Source organism: Corythoichthys intestinalis, chromosome 21, assembly GCF_030265065.1.
Source record: "Corythoichthys intestinalis isolate RoL2023-P3 chromosome 21, ASM3026506v1, whole genome shotgun sequence".
NCBI classification, from domain to species: Eukaryota; Metazoa; Chordata; class Actinopteri; order Syngnathiformes; family Syngnathidae; genus Corythoichthys; species Corythoichthys intestinalis.
Genome location: NC_080415.1, coordinates 23,036,605 through 23,059,165, shown reverse-complemented (window position 1 = coordinate 23,059,165; position 22,561 = coordinate 23,036,605). Strand labels below are relative to the sequence as shown.

Here is a 22,561-nt window from a genome sequence, read left to right as displayed (position 1 = left end):
TAAGAATACATTATAATTCCATTAATTTGTTCCACAGCCCGAAAAGCTACATTAAATCCTTAATAAATACTGCTGGTACTTTTGCAAACAGCAATTACACAGAGCAAAACAAATTATGAATAAAAATCGGAATAATAATATAATTACAGTGATAATTATAACAGGCATGTGCCGGTTACCGGTTTCAAGGTTTGGTACGAAAACGTCACGGTTTCAAAACCACTAAAATTTTCCGTCACACTGTAGTTATGGTATAAGCCATTTCTGAGGTCTCAAAAATGTAGCGAGAAATCCCTGGCTTGGGGCGGCAGCGCTCACCCATCCCCTTCCAGTCGTTGCTCTGTCCTGTGTTTGCCAGTGAGCTCCCCCCCACAAAAATAGACAAAATCGCTAGTATGGGAATACTTTGGCTACCGAAAAGAAACAAACTGCCGCGACTTAGAGGAGGAAGGAAATTAAACATGCAGGCAACACCTCCAAGATGATTTCACATTTACGTGATCATCATCCGTCACTTTACACAATAATTTAAGGTAAGTAAACGCTGTCATGAACATTTTCCACCAGTTTCGAGAGTTCACTCAAGCTGGTTTAGTGTGTCTAGCGGTGGTAAAACAAATACTGTAACGTAAGCTTGTTAACGAGGCGGATAACGTGGCTAGTTACCATCTATTAACTAGTTTCCTCTCTACCATTAGCCTACTTTTGTAAAGTCTTCAGCCATTGTAAACATCTGCCAATTTGCAAATATGTTGTGGAAATTTTTTAAAAATCTGTTCATTGGAAAACTTTTTTTTTGTTTGTTTGTTTGTTTTTAACTCATACATCTCAAAATAACACATTTTGAGCTATAGTTGCGATACCGTCAAAACCGCGGTATTTTTGCTTAAAGAGCATATGACACGAGAAAAAAAGTCTAAAATGTCATTATTATGTGAATTAGAATCATATTTTGAGACGATTCGACTATATACAACCATTTAGCAAAGCACAGATGACGAGAAATTAGTCTTTTAATCTGCCGGTTAGCCACGCCTACCATTATAGGGCTTTAGCGTCCCCAACAGGTGGATGACGTCAGCGGTAGACTTGGCTCATCGATTTTACTATTCAGCCCATTGAGGGGAAATTATTCAGAACGAGGAAAACGCGACGAAGAAAGCCGCAAAATGTCATTGTTTCAGTCTCTCTACTCCAATATTTTTACAGGATATTCTTTTTACCCAAGTATTTTTCCCCAATAGCTATATACACGGCTTGAGAAGGACCAGTCAGCCCATTGAGGGGGAACTATTCACAACGAGGAAAAGGCGACGAAGAGAGCGGCAAAATGTCATTGTTTCTGTCTCTTTACTTCAATATTTTTACAGGATACTCTTTTTATCCAAGTATTTTCCCCAATTGCTAAATAAATGGCATGGTCATGTTGACAAATAACAGTCTTGTGCTGAATGGAATATGAAATAATAAAAATGCATATATTCAGGACGACATGGCAAAATTACTCCATAATGGTCAAAACTGTCGACTTCACCTTTACTGTCGCACCTCCCGAACGATATTTTATGACACCTAAATCGGACATATGTCATTTCCCTTCCCCGGCTTCGGAGAATGTAAACAAACCAGAAGGCGTGACAGCTAGCCGACATGCTAACCCGAACCAAGTGATGTTTCAAAGTCTTCAAAGCGGAAAATCACACATAGCCATCCTGGATTATTTGACATGACGATCCGGTTGTCGAATGTCTTAGTGGATCGGCAAACCGCCCGGCGGAGAGCAATTTACAGTTCGTTCCCCAGAGGATGGTGGCTGGAGCTAACGCAGCTAACGTGCTGCTGCTAATGCATTAGGAGAGCTTTTTACATGCCTATCAATGATCAAACGTAAGTAGTCCTTCATTTAAAGGAAGTTTGTAGTGTTTACTTTGTAATCGCTGTATTCGTATTTGACATAATACAAAACAAGATGTTTACTCACTTCCTCGTAAGTCCAATGGTCCCACAGTAAATATCCACGGTGAATGGGAACCTTTTGAAACTCCAAAAAGGTGCATACGCCTCTCCCTCATACAGAATGATTTTTCTGCAGCCGTTTGGCTGGCGTGATGCGAAAAATAAACGTATTAATCCGCAAAATCAGCTGAATCCTTCGTCCTCATACACAACAGTACACTGTAGCGTGAAGAGGACGTCTTCTACCGTACACGTCACAGCGCCCTCCTCCTTAATGCAAGACCGAAGCCGGAAGTCACTCATTTTCCTGGCGCGGGATTCAAAAAACTAAATAAATATAGCGATCGCTTCCACACACATCCAAGCGGTCCATATCATTCAGGAGCATAAAATACCGCGTGTATTATGAAATAAACATGCTTTTTCGTGTCACAGGCACTTTAAGGTTATCATACCGTCAAAATCTCATACTGGCACAAGCCTAAATTATAATACCTATAATAATGTAACGAATCGGGTTCTAATGTGGCGCATGAGTTTTGCGTGGTGTACCTGAACGCACCGTATGACTGACTTGACAGTGAGAGAGGGACTTAACTTTCACTTTGTTCAGCTGCGGAGGACAGTAGGCGTATTGTGCAGCACAAGTTCTTCAATAAATGATTAAAAACCTGATGAAAGTGTTTTTTTTTTGGGCGATGTTACAATGATAATAATTGTCACCATAACTTATGAAGACTGGTAAACGGCGGTCGGAGGAGAACGGTCAAGATTGTAGACATTGTATGGCTGTACTGTCAAGCCAGTTCAAGGACGCGCCCACCAAGCTCATATTTTTCTATCATTTCCATCTTCATTTCAATGGTAAGCCACGTTTTTTCCCTTTTTTTCACCACCTGCACTAACATTCTTGGAACCCATGTGGATTTCTCTCACAAGAAAATCTGTCGTGCATCCGTCTTATGGGAAAACAAAGAAACTGGGGTGCTGCCATAAATCGTTGATTTCGACGTATGTAGGAACAAATCGCGAGTCAAATTTTACGTCGGCTGTCAAAAAGATCGTGTGTCGAAGCGATCATATGTCGAGGTACCACTCCATTCGCATTTAATGCTTTTGAAAGTATAAGCAAAAATTAATATTATTGCAAGCTTAAACACTTCTTTCGTTTTAAATATCCAAAAATTTATTCTGCAAGGCATTAGATGTTTGTAATCCGATTACCATCGTTGCCAGGTTACAATGTACCCGGCTTATCTGATTTTAACTTTACAATGCCAGAGTCTTGTCTACCGTTTTGTCTCCAGTCGGTTAGTTCCCGTTGCCGTTTTTCATGTCATGATCCCCCTCCTCCCCCAACAGCGTCGCCACCGTCCAGCAGTTCCTTGTGGCCGGGAGATCTGCTGCTTCCTTGCTCTCATGCTTCTGCCGCCTATCCTCCCCAGGCGTCGACTCCTTTAGCGAATCCTGATCTGTCCTGATCTCTTTCTACAACGCCCTTTTCTCTCAGCAAGGCGACTCACTTCTGAGTTAAGCCCAAATAAGTCATTGAAAATAATGGGATTTAACACAAAGTAGCTCAAACAATAGTATTTTTACCATATTTTATTAGCATGACGTATAATATAAGTTTTTGGATAGTTATGCTGAGATTTAGGGGGTATTTAGGGATACTTAAATGGTTCATTCGACTTATGCGGAAATTCGGGTTACGTCGCTACCTGTACTAAGGAATTAATAACAATAATTAATACCTGTAGTAATTAATCAATTACTTAAATAATCAATAGTGCAGCCGTAATTCATTTTGACAGTGAGCCGCTCCTTATCAAAACAGATTGGATGTCTAATGGTGTCAATGGCAGCCAATATGTTAATATTTAAGGACAATGGTGAAAATTTAAAATACCCATCGCATACCTTGCTTTCCCTTGAGTCTTTGCACAAAGCCTCTTGTCCATTTCTTGGGCGCCATGTTGAGCGGGATGCCAGAAAGCTCGCTGTTGATGTACAGCGCGCACTGCAGCTGGAGGAAGTCCCAGTCCTCCATGATCATCTGTGTCTTGGCACCAGTCATGCGATGCTGGAGGATATTAGTTGAATTCTAGTGTACTGTCTCAGTGCTAAAATATGAAATTTGCCATTTTATTACAGCCATTTTACATTAAACCTTTTTGATGACGTCGTTGAGAAAGATGATCTCAGTGAGCTTCATGGTGAGGTCGTCCTCGTTGGTGCCCGACTTGAGGTCGCTGACCACCGAAGGTCGGATGCACAGCGGGGGAACGAGCAGGCGGGTGAGGATGAGGTCGGCCGGTTTCCCCGCTTCGGGGTTCATCAGCAGCAGCGGTATGTCCTCTTGCGAGATACGCTTGAAGATGTTGAGCACCACCAGAGGGTTAAGGTTTTCCTACAGAGGAGATGCAAGCAGGTTCAGTACCGAATTTAAGGATTGGAGAAAAATAGTACTAGAACGAAGTTGTTGTGACCTGCGCACGAGGCAGAAGCGGCTCCATGAGTTTGTTGTGCTCGAGGGCCGTGTCAAAGGATTGCAGGAACTCTGACACAAACGGTTCTATCACTTTCTTTGTAGTTTTGTACTTCTCATGGATGATCTTCAACAGGCCACACTTCTTTACCGTTCCTGAGGAACAACACAGACGTGTGAAAGTGCAACAACACAACTTGCGACGAAAAAATTCATTATGAGGTTAATCACCGTTAAATGCTGAACAATTGACACAAATGGTTTTTTTGCGGCATTTATCAGAGATCTTCTTCTTCAGGCCTCGTTTCTGGAGGTAGGGGAGGTTGGGCCGTTTCAACATCTCCATGAACTGCATCTTTTCTTCTTTGGTCAGCATGATGCTTGAGCATGTTTTGCAAATCATCTGGAGGAAAATTGAGTTGTTTTTTTAACAAGTAGATAAAAAGAACATCTTTGTGAAAAATGTCACGTTGACAATACAGTGATCCCTTGCTACTTCGCGCTTCGAATTTCGCGGTTTCATTATATCGCAGATTTTTTTTCAGTCAAAAAAAATATATACACATGCATAAAAATTTAAAATATAGGAGAAAATATGGTGTAAAATCTGCCCGTTCCCTAACAGAAGGCAAGGAGAGCTCGCCCAACTCATATTCCACCGCTTTGATTCGCTGGCCAGCATCACTCGGGAATATCGCAAGCTGATTGGCCGAGATGTTTAACCTTGCTGCTATTGAAGGAAAATGGCTCCAAAGCGTCCTCCGCCTGCTCAATCCTCTAGCGAACCCAAGAAGAAAAGAAAAATGATGACCGTGCACGAGCAAGTTCAATTACTGGACATGCTTAAAGTTGGCCACAGCTATGTGTCTGTTGCACGCCATTACGGACTAAACGAATCAACCGTTCGTTACATAAAAAAAGATGAGGCGAAAATCCGAAAGACCGCCTCAATGTCGTTTTCCAGGGACGCTAAGCGAGTCGTGACTCCTCGCAACAAGACGATTGTAAAAATGGAAAATGCACTAACAGTGTGGATATCGGACTGTCGGGAAAAGAAGATGAGTCTCGACAAAAACAGGATTTGGGCAAAAGCCAACGCGCTGTATGATAGCCTCATTCCTGAAGGAGAGTTGAATGAAGGTGGCTATGATGCCAATATTAATTGTGGTTTTGCTGCCAGCAAGGGCTGGTTCGAAAAATTCAAAAAGAGGTCTGGACTTCCCAGCGTTACATTGCATGGGGAGGCCTCCTCGGCGGTAGGCCTGTCGCGATAACAAATTTTAGTGTGCGATAATTTATCTCATAAATTATTGCGATATGCGATATTATTGCGCCCCTCCCCAATTTTTTAAAAACCAATTTACAATAACACAGTGAGAATACAGTATATATTAATAGATCATCAAGTACACCCATTTAAACGCGATAAATATTTACTCTTAAATTTAAAAATTCTTAAGAAATCACAACTAAAAACAATGGACCATGCCTCTTAAGTAAAAGACAACAATATTAATACCGCACACTGCAGAAACACTGAATAAATTAAATGTGTTTTTCAAGAAAAATAAATAAGATTGCACTTAATAACTTAAGCATTTAGGCAAATGAAAACTTTTCCCCTCATAGCTTCTGCTATGGTGTTCTATATGGATGCAACGATACAGTTAAGTCACGGTTCGGTACAATTTTCGATACGGGGGACACGATATTCGATTCGATTCAATACATTTAATGCTCTGAAAAAAAAAAACAATTGTATTTTTTTTTTCGGGTTTTTTTTTTTTTTTTTGCTAACGAGCAAAAATTAAATTGCCATCATATATGCACGCATTTCAGTGCATAATATTTATGTGCTTACTTTTTACTGATCTGAAGAATAAAATGTATTATTATTATTATGAGACAGACATCCCTATTTCCGAATCCATCTGTGTCACATACTGAATTAACAATATTTGCAGCATTATCTATAGTCACTGGTATGGATTGATTTGGCCTTCTTAACTTCCATTCAGTCATGGCAGTTTATAATTCATCGATGTAGTATATGGACTAGAGCAGGGCAGTAAACCGAAAATTTACCGTCACCGAAATTCTTAACGATGACCGACGTAATTTTGACCATGTCGGTAAATTCGGTAAATTAATAAAACAAGAAAATATAGTCTTTTCATCCCGCTTTGATTCTGTGTTGTTCGTCTATGTTCATTCCCCTTTAAGAAAGCAGTGAATGTGCTTACGTAGTGAGTCACGTGATCATCAGGAAGCCAATCAAACAAAAGCCCGGTAAGCTAACGCTAGCAGCTAACGCTACAAGCAAAACGTGATGGAGTGTGGCTTAAGGGACGTTCACCAAACTTTCAACCGACATTTAGTAGACTCTTGGTGGCATCCAGACGGGCTTTCACCCGCTGTCCTCCTTTGTTCTCACGATTTCCGGAAATGGTGCTTTCAGTGCTTTCTACTGGTAGCCAGGCTAACGCTAGCTAGCGGCTAACGCTACAAATGAACGTTATGGAGTCGGATAGCGGCTCTAACCTTGTCGAAACGGCTGAACTTAATGAGTGGATTGGGCACGGACTGCATCTAGCAATTACTATGTGGCGTTATTTTGTATCTGTCTGTGTGTGATTCCTCTGATAGCTTTTGTGATGGTAAAGCATTCAGCATAAAGTACAATCCAACGGCGAAACTTATAATGACCGAGAAATGGCCCCGGCTATTTTTATTGTGCGTGCATTTATTAAAAAATGCACTGGGGGGGAAAAAAACCCTTAAACCATAAAGTGTACACTTGTATTTAATAATTATGTCACAGCAGCCATTAACAATAAGTTGTCTTTTTGAAGTGTACTGTTCATGCTGCAAGTCATTTGTGTTACAATGACACCATTAACAATAAGTTGTCTTTTTAAAGTGTACTGTTCAAGCTGCAAGTCATTTGTGTTACAATGACATGTTTGCACAGGTATATTGATTTTGACAATGTACATTGTTCAAGTCATACACGCTGTTATAAATGTTCATACTTGAATTCTTATTGCTTACAATACATTTTCATAAACTTAATGTTTAGACTGCATGTACAATTGTTAAATACAGTATATCAAATTGAATGCTGGTAAATAAATCAACAAGAAATAGTTAATCTGTATTTCATGCATTGACTCAGATTTTCAAATTATATAACAGTCCGCTTGGGCGAATTTATCGTCATTTATCGTTATCGAGATAAATCTGCTCAATTTATCGTGATACATGTTTAAGGCCATATCGCCCAGCCCTAATATGGACTATGTGTCCCAAAATCACTCGGGGCTCACGTAGCCAATGGCATGGGACGTAGCACATCTAGTTTGTTATTTCATGATATCTAGTGTGTGCGCGCATAAAAAAGTTAGCAAACGCCACATTGACGTCTGCTCATTACTGCACAACACCAGCATATGACAATCGACTTTCATAAACAGGACGAGTTTGAAGCACAGCGCTCTTAATTTGCCACACAATGTTCATCATGTCCGTTGTCAAAGCGTGGTTGTTCGTAGCAGCCAAGTCGGTAACAATGTTTTGGCAGACTTCGTTGTAAATATCCGGTGGTGTGCCGAAAAATAGCCGCCCCGCGTGAAATGTCACCCCTGACGGGAGCGCCACAGGCACGCCGGAGATGGTCCGCAGTCAATCCGGAGCACTGATGCGGCCGGTATACGTTGAACAATAGGATATAATGGGAACGATTGGCTCCGGCGCCATTTTTTGCCGGACCTGGAACGAAGATGCATTTTGCACAGTTGGTAACAAGGAATCCGAACTTTTAACAGCACGTCTGCCGCTTGCGCACACGCACGTGCACGCGAGGCGATAAAATCGCAGCGGAAAAATTACCGCCTTCATTTTTATTTATCGTGCGATAAATGGAATTATTGCATATTGCGACAGGCTTACTAGGCGGACCATGACGCAGCTGTTCGTTACGTTGAGGACCAATTTCCCAAATTAATTGAAGAGGGTGGCTATCTCCCAGAGAAGGTGTTTAACATGGAGGAGACTTTAAGGCCCACAAAGATCGCGTGACTCTCAAGCTTCTCAATAAATCATCTTTACCTTCATATCCATTGTTCTGGAGTTTTTTCTTCATTTATTAAGATCATCAGTGCGGTGAGTACATTTTATTCCTCTTGTGCATGTTATTGTATATTAATATTGCATTTACTTTTCTAACTAGTGTACTGTATACACAAAAAATATATAAATACATAAAATAAAATTCTCCTGTATCCAAGCAGCTGAACAGGACAGGTTTTTAAATTTTGTTTTTTTTTTCCCCCCCGCTACTTCGCGGTTTTTCACTTATCGCGGTGGGTTCTGGCCTCCATTAACCGTGGAAAACGAAGGATCACTGTATCTCGTAAAGCTCACTTGCCTGTAAAATTCCAATTATAGCTTTAAAGTAGCCAACATGAAAACACGGCAGTTCCAGATCCAGGTAACCATAGTGTCCCAAACAATCAGCCAGATTCTTCCCACATGTTAAACACGGTCGGTCTTTCTCGCTGGTCCCCTGCGTGACCAAAAAAACAAATCTTCATTAATGCACAAGGGATGCGACAGTCCAATGTTTGAAAAATGCATTACATACCATACGGTGGTCCAACACTCCATAAGACAATGGCGAGTGTTTGGTATCCTGGCTGTACAGATTCTTACTGACCACCTGAATATGGGCTTGCTGACGCATTTGATCAGCGGATTTCATGCCGAAGCAAATGTGGCTTCTGTTTGATAGAAAATATTCAAACAATAAAATAAACATTTGTCACATTTATGTATGTATGCAGGGTTCTCCGGTTGCTTTTTTAGACTCTTTGATTTCATATATTTCCTGCTCTAGACTTCTAACATTGCTGCCTCACTGTCAGTGACGGCGATAGACGTCCAATCGATTTCAACTGAGAGATCTGGGTGTGAATGATCACTGATAGGTCAACAAACGGACTTTAACCGTAAACACTTCTCACGTGTTATTAGGTCAAGTCTGAATTCACGAGATTAAACTCACATGAAAGTGTAATAATTAAGGGTAAAGGGTTTCTATTTCTGTTCATCCAGTCTGCAAAGGCGCTAAGAATAATGGGGATGTAAACATTAATTTCCAAAGTTAAAAAGCATATCAGGCCAAAGGAAAAAACCAAACATGTATAAATTGTCATTGGCGTTAGCGTTAGCCGGTGATGCAACTAAAGCTAGCAAGCTACTCACATTTTCTTGGCAACGTCCGTCTCTCTAAACTGCTCCTTCACCATTTTGGCAGTGCTTCGCTTCACACAAGACTTAGGAGAAAGAAACCAAACTTGTTTAATTTTGTCTTATTTCCATCGGCTGGATGAATGGATATATAAAGTTACATCTCCGTGTTTTGAACGAGCTACCGTAGCAAACAACACACACACACACTACTCTACACGTTGTTGGTGAGTTCAATGCCCAACTGTTATTTGCAAACATGCAGTCGAGTTTTAGGATTTTCGCGAAAATTATCCACTGCAATAAATATTATCAATAATTTTCTGTCAATGCTAGCTTGTACATATTTTACTCTAATTTATAACATTCAAAGACCCCCAAAGGAATCGAAAATGACACATTCAAAATACGTCCAATATTTTTTGAACGCAGCACAACTTTTTTTTTTCAATACTGTATCTTTATTTCTCCCCGTTGCAACACAATATTAACCTGGTTTATGATAAAATACACACTACTGCCCAAAATTATAAGTAAAATCAAATAAAATATGATGCAATAAAATAAAAATAACGTACAAATACTATCGTTTGCGTTTATATGCATTTACAGGATTGAATTGTCAAGTGACGTGTTTGCAATCGTCAAAGTGATTGCAATATTCAATTTTGCCACTAGATAGCGCCAAAATTGCTATTGTTTTTTCGTTTGGGATTTTCAATGACAAAGTAAAAGGCAATGAAAAAATATACTAGTGCTATTATATATATATATATATATATATATATATATATATATTTTTTTTTTCATTCATTAGTCTATTTTTCTTTATATTTATATATTCATTTATTTATTTATTATTTTATTATTTTATTACCTATTAATCGTCCATCAAAGATCCCATCAGGCTCCTCTTCACGTACAAATCGGTGAAATACATATAGTATAATGGTTCAATCATCTTCAAGGCATGTGTGTACACTCAAAGCAGATTTCCCAATGTTGGAATGTAAGGTTTTTTGTTATGCTCATTCAATAGGCAAGGCAAGGCAAATTTATTTATATAGCACAATTCAACACAAGGCAATTCAAAGTGCTTTACATCACATGAAGACCATAAAAATCACATTTAAATCAACACAACGTAAAAACCAAGACAAAAGATCGCATTTAATCATAGAATAAAAATAAATAAATAAAAATAAAACAAAAATAAAAATAAAGCAAAAACTACTACTTATAATAATCATTGAAATCAGCAATGGAGATAAGCACAAGAGGAATAGAAGGCAGGTAGGTTGAAATATATAGACAGTTATGGATATGCAGTGCCAAACAAAAGCGTTTTTAGCCCTGATTTAAAGGAGCTAACAGTTTGAGCATACTTCAGACGTTCAGGTAACTTGTTCCAGAGGTGAGGAGCATAATAACTAAATGCTGCCTCACCCTGCTTGGTTCTTGTTCTTGGAACATGCAGAAGACCCGTTCCAGACGACCTTAGGGGTCTAGATGTCTCATAGGAATCTAACAAGTCAAGCATGTATTTTGGTCCAAGGCCATTAAGTGTTTTGTAGACGAGCAGTAGTATTTTATAGTCTATCCTTTGACTCACTGGAAGCCAGTGTAGCGATTTCAAAACCGGTGTAATGTGGTCCAGCTTCCTTGTATTTGTGAGGACTCTGGCTGCAGCATTCTGTACTAGCTGCAGCTTCCTGACTGATTTTTTATCAAGACCTGTAAATATACCGTTGCAGTAGTCCAATCTGCTGAAAATGAATGCATGCATAAGTTTTTCCATGTCTTGTTGAGTCAGAAGCCCCTTAATTCTGGTGATATTTTTTAGGTGGTAATAAGCGGATTTAGTGACGGACTTTAGATGGCTGTCAAATTTTAGGTCTGAGTCAATAATTACGCCAAGGTTTCTGACTTGATTTGTAGCTGTAAGTGACATTGTGCTAAATTGTACAGAGATTGTCAGTGCGCCGGCGACTGGGTCTTTTAGACCCCTTGTGTGGAGCATTACAATATGTTTAACTAGCTATCTAAAAGGCTCTGATGAATTAGATGACAATGCTAATTTAGCAATAGACGCGCAGTTGCGTACATCAATAAAATTTTGCAGTAGACAAATAGTACTGTTTTTTTTTTTTTAAGTGTGACTTGCCATTCTAAGTGTTGCTGTTTGGGTTAGCAACTGCGTTCGATTGGTTTGAATAAATATAGAGTTATCTCGGATTTTTCCGTCTAAATTTTGTCTGGATGTTCTCACATTTGCTAATATTTTTGTACCACAAAAGAAAAACTCATTACTCAGCTACCAATTTCTCAGATTATTCATCTAAAGTATTTCTTGCAAACTCTGTAAAATACTGTATATTGAATCAGAAGTTAGACCTTCAAAAAAAAAAAAAAGAGCAGAGTATAACACCACGGTTTAACTGTACGTTATCTTGGGTAACCATCCAGGACTATTTTTGTAAGTACAGTGGTACCTCTATTTACAAACGTCTCTACATGCAGGATTTTCACGTTACGATACGCCTCAATGGGAAAATATTGCCTCTTGTTATGAAAGAAATTTCAGGATACCAAAGGCAAAAATACAGTATGGTGGCCTCGCAGCTCCTGGAGTACTGAATGTAACATAGGTGCTCTGCCATTGGCTATTGCCTAGCCCCTTCCTGGCATCCAATTGGCTAAGAAGGACCTCTACTGTATGAGTATGTGTGTATCCCAGTGTCCTTTTATTATTTACTTTATATTTTGTTTTTTACATTATGGACAACTCTCATTTTATGTTTATTGTGCAGTAATGCAATTGTACCATGTATTTGTTACATGTTTTGATGCATTTTAATGCTTTATAAAAGATTTGTGTCTGAATTTTGGGGGGCTTGGAACAGATTAAGGCATTTAAACGGAAAACACATCTGTACTTACGGAATTTTCAGGTTACGAAAGTACTTCCAGAACCAATTAATTTCGTAAGTAGAGGTACCACTGTACAGTGATTACACTGGGGGATGCTATCTTTGTTGTTTTAGGTCTGACAGCTAAGTTAACAAATTTCTGAGTTCAGAATACAAAACTGATTTTAGTTTTTCTCTTTCAGGTCAAGTTTTTGAACCATAGATTCGCGTTTTCTTCCAAAAAAAAAAAAAAAAAAAAGAAAAAGTGAGCAACACACTACTTCAATGATGAGCATGTTTTATAAAAAAGACATACAATGAAATATAGAAAAAAACAGGTACTTTAATGTTCATTCAACATTATTATGTTTTGTGCATGTAATAAATAGTAAGCAATTAAAATGAAAGAGAAAAACATAGATCAGTATTCAGTTCTAAAACCTGCACCTGAAAATTTACAAAAACTTGTCAGACTTAAAACAACACCCCCACCTGTTACCCTGTACTGTATTAGTTATCAAATGCACTTTTTTGTTCATATTTTTGGGTTATTCTGGAAATAATTCATTGTATTTCTTTTGGGAAACAATTCTTTGATTTTAATACCATCTTCTTCTGGAGTGGACGAATGAATCTGAAAGTACAGTGGGGCAAATAAGTATTTAGTCAACCACCAATTGTGCAAGTCTTCCTACTTGAAAAGATTAGAGAGGCCTGAAATTGTCAACATGGGTAAACCATGAGAGCCAGAATGTGGAAAAAAAAACAGAAAATCACATTGTTTGATTTTTAAAGAATTTATTTCCAAATTAGAGTGGAAAATAAGTATTTGGTCACCTACAAACAAACAAGATTTCTGGCTGTCAAAGAGGTCTAACTTCTTCTAACGAGGTCTAACGAGGCTCCACTCGTTACCTGTATTAATGGCACCTGTTTTAACCCATTATCGGTATAAAAGACATGTCCACAACCTAAGTCAGTCACACTCCAAACTCCACTATGGCCAAGACCAAAGAGCTGTCGAAGGACACCAGAGACAAAATTGAAGACCTGCACCAGGCTGGGAAGACTGAATCTGCAATAGGCAAAACACTTGGTGTAAAGAAATCAACTGTGGGAGCAATTATTAGAAAATGGAAGACATACAAGACCACTTATAATCTCCCTCGATCAGGGACTCCATGCAAGATCTCACCCCGTGGCGTCAAAATGATAACAAGATCGGTGAGCAAAAATCCCAGAACCACACCGGGGGACCTAATGAATGACCTACAGAAAACTGGGACCACAGTAACAAAGGCAAATATCAGTAACACAATGCGCCGCCAGGGGCTCAAATCCTGCACTGCCAGACGTGTCCCCCTGCTCAAGAAAGTACACGTTCAGGCCCATCTGCGGTTCGCTAGAGAGCTTTTGGAGGATCCAGAAGAGGACTGGGAGAATGTGTTATGGTCAGATGAAATCAAAATAGAACTTTTTGGTAGAAACACAGGTTCTCGTGTTGGAGGAGAAAGAATACTGAATTGCATCCGAAGAACACCATACCCACTGTGGAGCATGGGGGTGGAAACATCATGTTTTGGGGCTGTTTTTCTGCAAAGGGACCAGGACGACTGATCTGTGTAAAGGAAAGAATGAATGGAGCCATGTATCAAGAGATTTTGAGTGAAAATCTCCTTCCATCACTAAGGGCATTGAATATGAGACGTGGCTGGGTCTTTCAGCATGACAATGATCCCAAACAAACACACAGCCAGGGCAACAAAGGAGTGGCTTTGTAAGAAGCATTTCAAGGTCCTGGAGTGGCCTAGCCAGTCTCCAGATCTCAACCCCATAGAAAATCTGTGGAGGGAGTTGAAAGTCCGTGTTGCCCAACGACAGCCCCAAAACATCACTGCTCTAGAGGAGCTCTGCATGGAGGAATGGGCCAAAATAGCAGCAAGTGTGTGAAAAGCTTGTGGAGAGTTACAGAAAACGTTTGGCTTCCGTTATTGCCAACAAAGGGTACATAACAAAGTATGGGGATGAACTTTTGTTATTGACCAAATACTTATTTTCCACCATGATTTGCAAATAAATTCTTTAAAAATCAAACAATGTGATTTTCTTTTTTTTTTCCACATTCTGTCTCTCATGGTTGAGGTTTACCCATGTTGACAATTACAGGCCTCTAATATTTTCAAGTGGGAGAACGTACACAATTAGTGGTTGACTAAATACTTATTTGCCCCACTGTATTTTACAAAACGTAGAAATATCAAAATTCAATAAATTCTAAGTTAATGTACTGAATACATCTGAGTTACCTGACGAGGATGATCCCAGAAGACGGTTGAACATCAATGCTGTAGCTATCTTTGTGTAATTAACAAGACTAATCAGGGTGTTTGATTTGCACAAGCAGCCAAAGTGCATAACAGCCGTCGTTTTGCATTGACCGATGACAGTGTATTGATCCCTTGCCTCCTTTCAAGTCCCTGTTAATGACATCAGCACCCACATGCAGATTGGCTCTTCATCCTCTTCCTTCCACGTCTCCTGCAATGGTGTCAGCTCCTCCTCCCTCCTGCCTTCTCTGCATGTGTACGTGTAATACACACACTACACACACCCTCTTTCAGCCTTTGGAGGCTGCAGACTGATTCAATATTCCGCCGTGTAATTTATGCAGAACTAATTCGCCACAGGAACAGAGCGAGAAATGTGGAAGAAAGGGCGGGGAGGCTACTGGGAGGATGAAGAAGAAGCAAATAATTATCCTCAGTGTCGCCGTGGCAACATTGTTGGAAGTCGATTGTCGATAAGCTATCGAGGGATGCGATCCATTTCAATTTCACGCGTGCCGCAGAGGGTCAGGCAATAAAAAATACTGTATGTGTGTACACTTTACATTGAATGTATGTTAGGGTTTTGGAGGTGGTGCCAGTGGCAGGGATAGATGTCTAATCCATTTATGACTGGGACAGGATTGGACGTCTATTGCTGTCAGTGAGTTAACACACACAATAACAGCCTTATTTGCTTAGTCTACAAACCAAGGATTTTTCGTCTTTTTTTTTTTATTGCTGTCAGATTCCTGTGCACATTCGGCCTTGCACAAATGAGCTCACTCCCTCCACGGGCATATTTGCATAGAAAAACCCTGCAATGTGGTGTGGAAGGGGAGCAATTAGGATTCACAGCAGCGCCTCGTCTGCGGATGCTTGGCGGCGGCTGATTGATATGGGAGAGTGTGGCCTTCATCTTCATGCGTTATCTCGCGCCAGGTGTGTAGCGGGTGGATTTAGGGCCCCCATAGCTACATTCTTGGTCAATTTTTGAATAATCACTTTCTCGATGATGGCTAACTTATCCACCACCATTGATGGTGCGGGGGACGTGAGCGGCCGAGCACGTCGGCGCAGGCTCTGCTCGGCGAGCAGCATGGACTCAACGGCATCGTCCGCTGCACTGTCGGTCTTGGTCGTTCTGCTCGGTCGTCCAACGCCTGGAATCCCGGGCGTCCTCCTGGTTGTTCTGCTCGGTCGTCCGCCGCCTGGCATCCTGGAGGTCCATTCGGTCGTCTTCCCCTGGTGCCCCGGCCGTGCGACCCGGCCGTTCGTTCCGTTGAATCGGGTTGCGGGTCCTAGCAAATGCGCTACTGCTCTCTAGTGGCCAGTTATATTGCTTTAAAATGGATTTTCAGCTTTGTGCTTTGGGGCTAGGTTGAATCAGAACCCAGAGGTGTCTCTTGTGAAAAAAAAAACGTAAAAGACATATAAATACGTCTTTGGGACACTGAAACAATTAAAAATAGAACGTATTTATACGTTTTGGGAGCAAATGAATAAAAGGTCTGTGCTGAGTGATCATCACACACTAAATGTAACTCATAGCGTTAGCATAGCATTCGCGTTAGCATAAGGCTAATGCTAATGGCGAACGTCCTCTTAAACTCTCGGACATTTTTTTTTTTACATATAGTTCGCGGCGTCCAGGTGGGTATAATTTATTGAAAATAATGTACTGTTTTCCTGCTGAATGTGTATTATCACAAAGCTGGCGCTGTCCTTGTAGACGCTACAATTTGTGCTCGTCTGTCAATGTTCATTCAAAGTAGTTGGAAAACTTTATTTATTTTTGGAGGAATTAAAAAAAAAAAATCACCGAATATATTTTTAGTAAATGTCGACTAAAATTAGACGAAATTAGTCTTGAGTGTTCGTCAACAAAAACTAGATAAAGACATATTTTGAGATGACAAATATGACTAAGACTAATATGTATTATGGTTCGAAAGACGAAGACGAAAATCAAAAGGGCTGCCAAAAACAACACTGGTAAAAAGTAAAAATGTTAATTATTTTGGGGCTGCAGTTATTGATTTTTTTAGGTTAGAATAATCGATGAACTAGTTAGTTAGAATAATCGCGTAATCGGATAAGGGACATAAAAAAATAAAATACCCGAGCTGAGCCTCAAACGGTATAAAATCAATAAATAAATGAGGATCTAAGTACAACAAAAGAAGAATTGGCTAACTTAAATAGCAAAAGTCTGCTAGCTTAAATGCTATGAAATGCTAACATTTGTTTTTTACATTGCTCTTAACTAATGGTTTATAAACATATTCCCACAGAAAAACAGTTAACTATACCTACAAACTAAATTACGAATGCATTTAAAAAGCATTAGCTCAAAAAATTTAGTTTATGTTGGTCTTAACAGGGAATAGCTGGATTCAGCCATGCAAAATGTGTTATATCACATTCACTGTTGCCACTAGAGGGTAGTGTACCCACCCAAACCAATAAAACTAAATGTGAACACTTTCAAAACAAAGCATTACAGCGCCACTTTAATTAAACGAATACTCGACGCAGCAAAATTTAATTCAAACCGAGTTACTCGAGTTAACTGATTAATCGTTGCAGCACTAAATTATTCATTCATTTCTCTTCTGTACCGCTTATCGTCACGAGTGGTGTGGGGTGCTGCAGCCTATTCCACAGGAGGCGGGGTACACCCTGAACTGGTTGCCAGTCAATCGCAGGGACACATATAGACAAACAACCATTCGCACTTACAATCACACCTATGGGGAATTTAGAGCGTTTAATCAGCCTACCATGCATGTTTTTGGAACGTGGGAGGAAGCCGGTGTACCCGGAGAAAACCTACGCAGGTGCGGGGAGAACATGCAAACTCCACACAAGAAGGCCAGAACCCTTGATTGAACCAAAATTGTAACATTAAACACCTTTCACTCAGTTGATTTATTCTATACATGTTTGTTGATTATTTATAAATAGATTCATTACTATCAATACTTAAAAAAAAAAAAATCAAACAATTATCATTGTATTATAGATTTGTATTAATTTATTTCATATATGTGTAGAAAACTATAGTTTTAAATGTAATATAAATGTTCAAATAATGCTAATAAATATTTAAGTTGTTATAGTAGTAAGACATAGTCGAGGCAAGGGCCTAGGTTTGCATAGGGACGCTAGGGACATAACACAACACAACTAACACAACCAACTTTTCAGGATGCTCAAATTGTCCCCACCAATTTGAAAGCAACCTTATTTGCATTATATAATGAATTCAGTCATATAGGCAAGGGTGCACATAATTTTTTTGCCCAGGTTCTCAGAGGAGGACCTGGAGATGTGACTTATTGAGCTTGAGAGCCGACCCGCCTGATGCGATAAATTTATGACAAGCTTTACTTAGAGCCAATTACCTTTAATTAATTATATTAACAATTAATGCTTGATTAACATCAACTGTCACAACAAAATTGCCATTACTTTGAAATGAAATGTAAAGAAATAAGAAGCACCAATTCAAAATAAAGGGCATTATGCGGCTCCCACATTAACTCCAAGCCTTTTTAAAAGTGGGATATCCTCCTCATAAGACCTCATTGAACGTGCATGTTTAGCTTTGTAAAATGCGAGCAAAAACACGTTTATCAGTGCATGTCGCTGTTCATTACCTTTATTCCGCCACTTGTCCATAGGGCGAGTGGGGTCCTGTTTGACATCGATAGTTTGCTTAATTGCCACATGCTCTCTGTTTTTTTTGTGCTTTTCAAAGTTTGGATGGCTGAAATTCTTTGACCCTACATAAAATGCGCTGCTCTTATCGGCGACATTGGGATTCTCACGGCACATTTTGTACCGCATCATTTGCTTCTAGCCATGGTACCTCCTGTAGCCACTTTTCAGCAAAAGTCCTTTTTTTCGGTAGCTCCGGTGACGTCTCTGTCGTCTGTCTGTCTTTTGACGGGGGTGGGGGAACACGGAAGTAATTTAGTGATGGCCAAATGAAGCCTCATGAAGCAATGAAGCTTTGCAGTCAATTGGTTTGCACATGTAGCAAAGCTTCATGATGCTTCATTTACCCTATGGCGCCATCAAGTGGTCTAGAAGCCCAAGAGGTCAACATTGTTAAGAATTCAATGGCTATTTGCTTAAGACAAAGATATGAATGTGCTTGTGTTAGTAATTTAGTATGTGAACAAAATACAACAAGTGCTAAGGGTAATTTGTTATTCATTTTTATTTAGAAATAATAGCTTTCCCACAGTGGCTGGCTTTAAACAGTTTCTTTTTTTGGGGGAAAATATTTCACCAGCTTTAGAAAATATTCTTTCACAAGGCACCGATGAAGCTGGGGTGCAGAGAAATGTGAGTGCCAGTTTATATAAATTTGGGTAGGTATTCTTTTGTGCCTCCCAGTACACTAATGGATTGTTCATTCTGTTGATGTTTGGTTCAGATAGGTACACACACACACTCACATTTATATTAAAGTAGTTTTTCTCCCTTACCTTATTGAAAGCAATCAAATCAAAATGTTCCCATACGGGGGAGGATCGCTCTTTTCGCGCAGGTTCCATCGCAAGCAAAGGACAAGGCTCGAAAAAAAGATTGCACTGGTTGCACTGTTGTGCACAGATGTAACAAGTACAGGAGCCCGAAATCCACAAAATGTGAGATAACAGGTGATCGCCATTGCGTTTTGCAACCAATTTATAGCGTAGTCTGTCCTGTTTTTGCAATGTGCGCCAAACGTTGGATCACTTCTGAAGCACTCACGAGATTCAGCCGACCGCCGGCGAGGCTTCCCACGTCATCATTTCCGGGTTTTGCCGAAATGAAGCGCGCCTCGCTACAAGCTTCGTGGAAACCCCCCTCCCATTACTCGACACAAGCTTCGGAACCTCGGCTCATTTCGTCCCATCACTAAAATAATTACTCAGTGTGGCCTGCCTCTTCAAAATTTTGAGAAGTTATTTTCTCGTGTCCGCCGCAAATACAGTGGTCAGCCATCAGTACGCAAAAGCGTATGGAAGCTGTTGAGTGCCGGCGCATTTGTCTACGTCCAGTACGCATGCGCGCATGCGGACCACTTATGTGCACCCCTGCATATAGGTCATTTAGATTGTCTTCCCCTATGCTGTAAGGACAGAATTGACCCTACCATTATTAAGTGAATTACTTTCATTATGCTCAGATTTACACTGACCCCTTTTCATTTGCTGAATGTGCCAGTCCATTTTTTTACCCTCAAAAGCACGTCTGATTTGCTTAGCCACCCAACACAGACACACACACACACGCATTCACCGCCCCGACACAGATAAAACATGCCACTCCCTTCGAAGACTGTGTTTTTCCCGCCAACAGCAGCCAGTGTAAGTAATGTAAAAAGACATCAACGTTGTGGAGGTGGGGAACACACCACAAATTTTGCTACTGAAAGTCCGACCTGCATCAGAGTTAGCATAACATTAATCTGTGTGAATTTTCTCGAGTGGGAAGCTGCTTTAATAGAAATATCCTCCTGTATGTGGTTTGTACTGTTAACGTTTATTAAACTGTGAGAAATCGAGTGAACTGAGGTTTACCCCTTTTTCCCCGATATTCATTTTTATTTTATTTATGTGGTTTTAAAACAGCCCAAAGGAGCTTTCATTTTTTGTTACGTTTGGCTGTGCTTGTGGACAAAAGTAGTAGTGTTTTACCTGAAGGAAAGCTAAATTTTTATTTATTTTTGTTAATCCCTAACTAAGAGGTTTTTTCACTTATATTTCGTTTTCTTTATTTAGACAAAGTTGAGTGGTCTTAAGAGAAATGTTTATTTTTTGCATTCCTGGATAGTTAATATTATTAACAAGTTTTTATTTATTGTGTATGTTGACATACTTTGAATTATGTTCAAATATTGCAATCTTAAATTTGCTAGTTTTCAAAATTTCAAAGTTTTCAAACTGTTTTTTTTTTTTTTTTTTTTTTTTGGTAGTTTTTGAAAACAAAGGTTTGAATCAAACACTTTATCACCTGAACCATTACATATGAAAGTTAAAAGTAAAAGTCAATACAAATGTATTTTGCATCGATCCTTTGGTCTATCAATTAGTTAGGTTCATATCCGTGAGAAATGTAGCCCTGACCCCTGTTCACCCAATCTGTTTGGTCTTATTAATGTCCCGTCCCCAGCAAAAAGTGTACATGCAGGTTATGCTGTTACTGTATATCCTCCCTACCAATCTTGAGACTCATCCAACGCCCTTGAGATGACGTGTAAAAGCAAAACACCATATAAAAGTATAAATAAATAGTCTCATCTAAAAGAGTAAATAATCCTCAATCTTGAATTTCACTAATAATACGTTTAAATTTACAATTAATCACCAGGCATTTCATCATTTGTTTTTAATTTAATGATTCTTATTTCACCGATACGGTTTTAAAAATTAATTTAGAAGTTATTAAAATTATATAGAAATTATAACTGCGCTTTCATTTACTTTGTAATGATTACTTTACTATGACGAATAATTAATGAAAAAATAGACAAATGAAACAGCCAATTTGTAGTACAGTACTGTTGTTGGCCCACCGCGAGCTCTGTACCACTATCAACAACAGGGGGCGGTAGTTCAACAGTGGAGTCACGACGGATCAACAGAGAGGTGACACACATGCATCACCAATCCCATCATTGCCCCCCACCCTGCCGTCCCCTTGAGGAACAAGGAGGGATTATGTCAAAGCAATTCAATTGTATGAGTGGAGGTAATGAACTCTTGCTTTTATCTATTCATTTGCTACTGGATAGTATTTCTTTAACCTTTACATACAGTTAATTTCCCATGCCTTGTCAATTTGGTTCCAGCCCAATAATATTCATATTAATAAAGATCTTTTTGACATTAACTCATTGTCTACCATTGACAGCGACAGACGTCTAATCCATTTGTTATCTAAAAGGAAACACCAATAAATGGTACCTTAAGTCTTGTCTTTCCTTGTTCTTTTTGTGAGGTCTGAGTCAAGGCACTCATACCTTGAGGCACCTCTGGACACACACACTTTGGAGTTATTTGACTGTGTTTCGAAATTCCCCTACTTTTGCAATTACACAATTTATCAACAGTGTTGGGCACGTTACTTTAAAAAAGTAATTAGTTGTAGTTACTCACTACTTCTTCCAAAAAGTAACTGAGTTAGCAACTGAATTACTCTATAGTAAAAGTTACTAGTTACCAGGGAAAGTAATTATTTCCGTTACTTTAAAAAGAAGTTTTTGTATGTCAAAGAATTTGAAATTTTTTGAGCAGTATTCGAGTCAATTGAATAGAGAAGAACAGACAGGTAGTTGTGTTATAGCCTGGTTCTCCAGACTCAACGCTGTTCCAGCTATTGAGTCTGGCCACCATTAAGCAGATACAATTTCCAGGGCGGACCAAGCCACAGCAAACAGACAGCGGAGTGGACCAATCAGCGACGGGCGGGACGAGGGACTTGCGCGCGGAAGTAAACATACGAGGAGAGCGGAGTTTATTCAACATGGCTAGCGCGAGACAGACTGTTGTCAATGACTTGTGTCGATGTGTTTTTGGTCATTTAAAACTGATTTTACCGTGGATTGGAACATATTCTCGGCTCTCCTGTTCGCCATC

The 22,561-nt window shown here is 39.6% G+C and overlaps 1 protein-coding gene across 2 annotated transcripts in view; it reads right to left on the bottom strand.

The window, feature by feature from the left end:
• polr3a (polymerase (RNA) III (DNA directed) polypeptide A) overlaps positions 1-22,561 on the bottom strand; it is a 168,989-nt gene that overhangs the window by 43,242 nt on the left and 103,186 nt on the right. The window contains exons 1-7 of one of the 2 annotated variants that reach the window (XM_057825252.1): positions 9,707-10,077; positions 9,087-9,222; positions 8,871-9,008; positions 4,676-4,847; positions 4,446-4,600; positions 4,127-4,366; positions 3,877-4,039 (exon numbers count right to left, since the gene is read on the bottom strand). In XM_057825252.1, the coding sequence (XP_057681235.1) occupies positions 3,877-4,039; positions 4,127-4,366; positions 4,446-4,600; positions 4,676-4,847; positions 8,871-9,008; positions 9,087-9,222; positions 9,707-9,750 (1,048 nt within the window). In that variant the 5' untranslated portion in view covers positions 9,751-10,077. Of the gene's footprint in view, positions 1-3,876; positions 4,040-4,126; positions 4,367-4,445; positions 4,601-4,675; positions 4,848-8,870; positions 9,009-9,086; positions 9,223-9,706; positions 10,078-22,561 lie in introns of those variants that run through there. The other variant, XM_057825253.1, reaches the window with a different exon arrangement.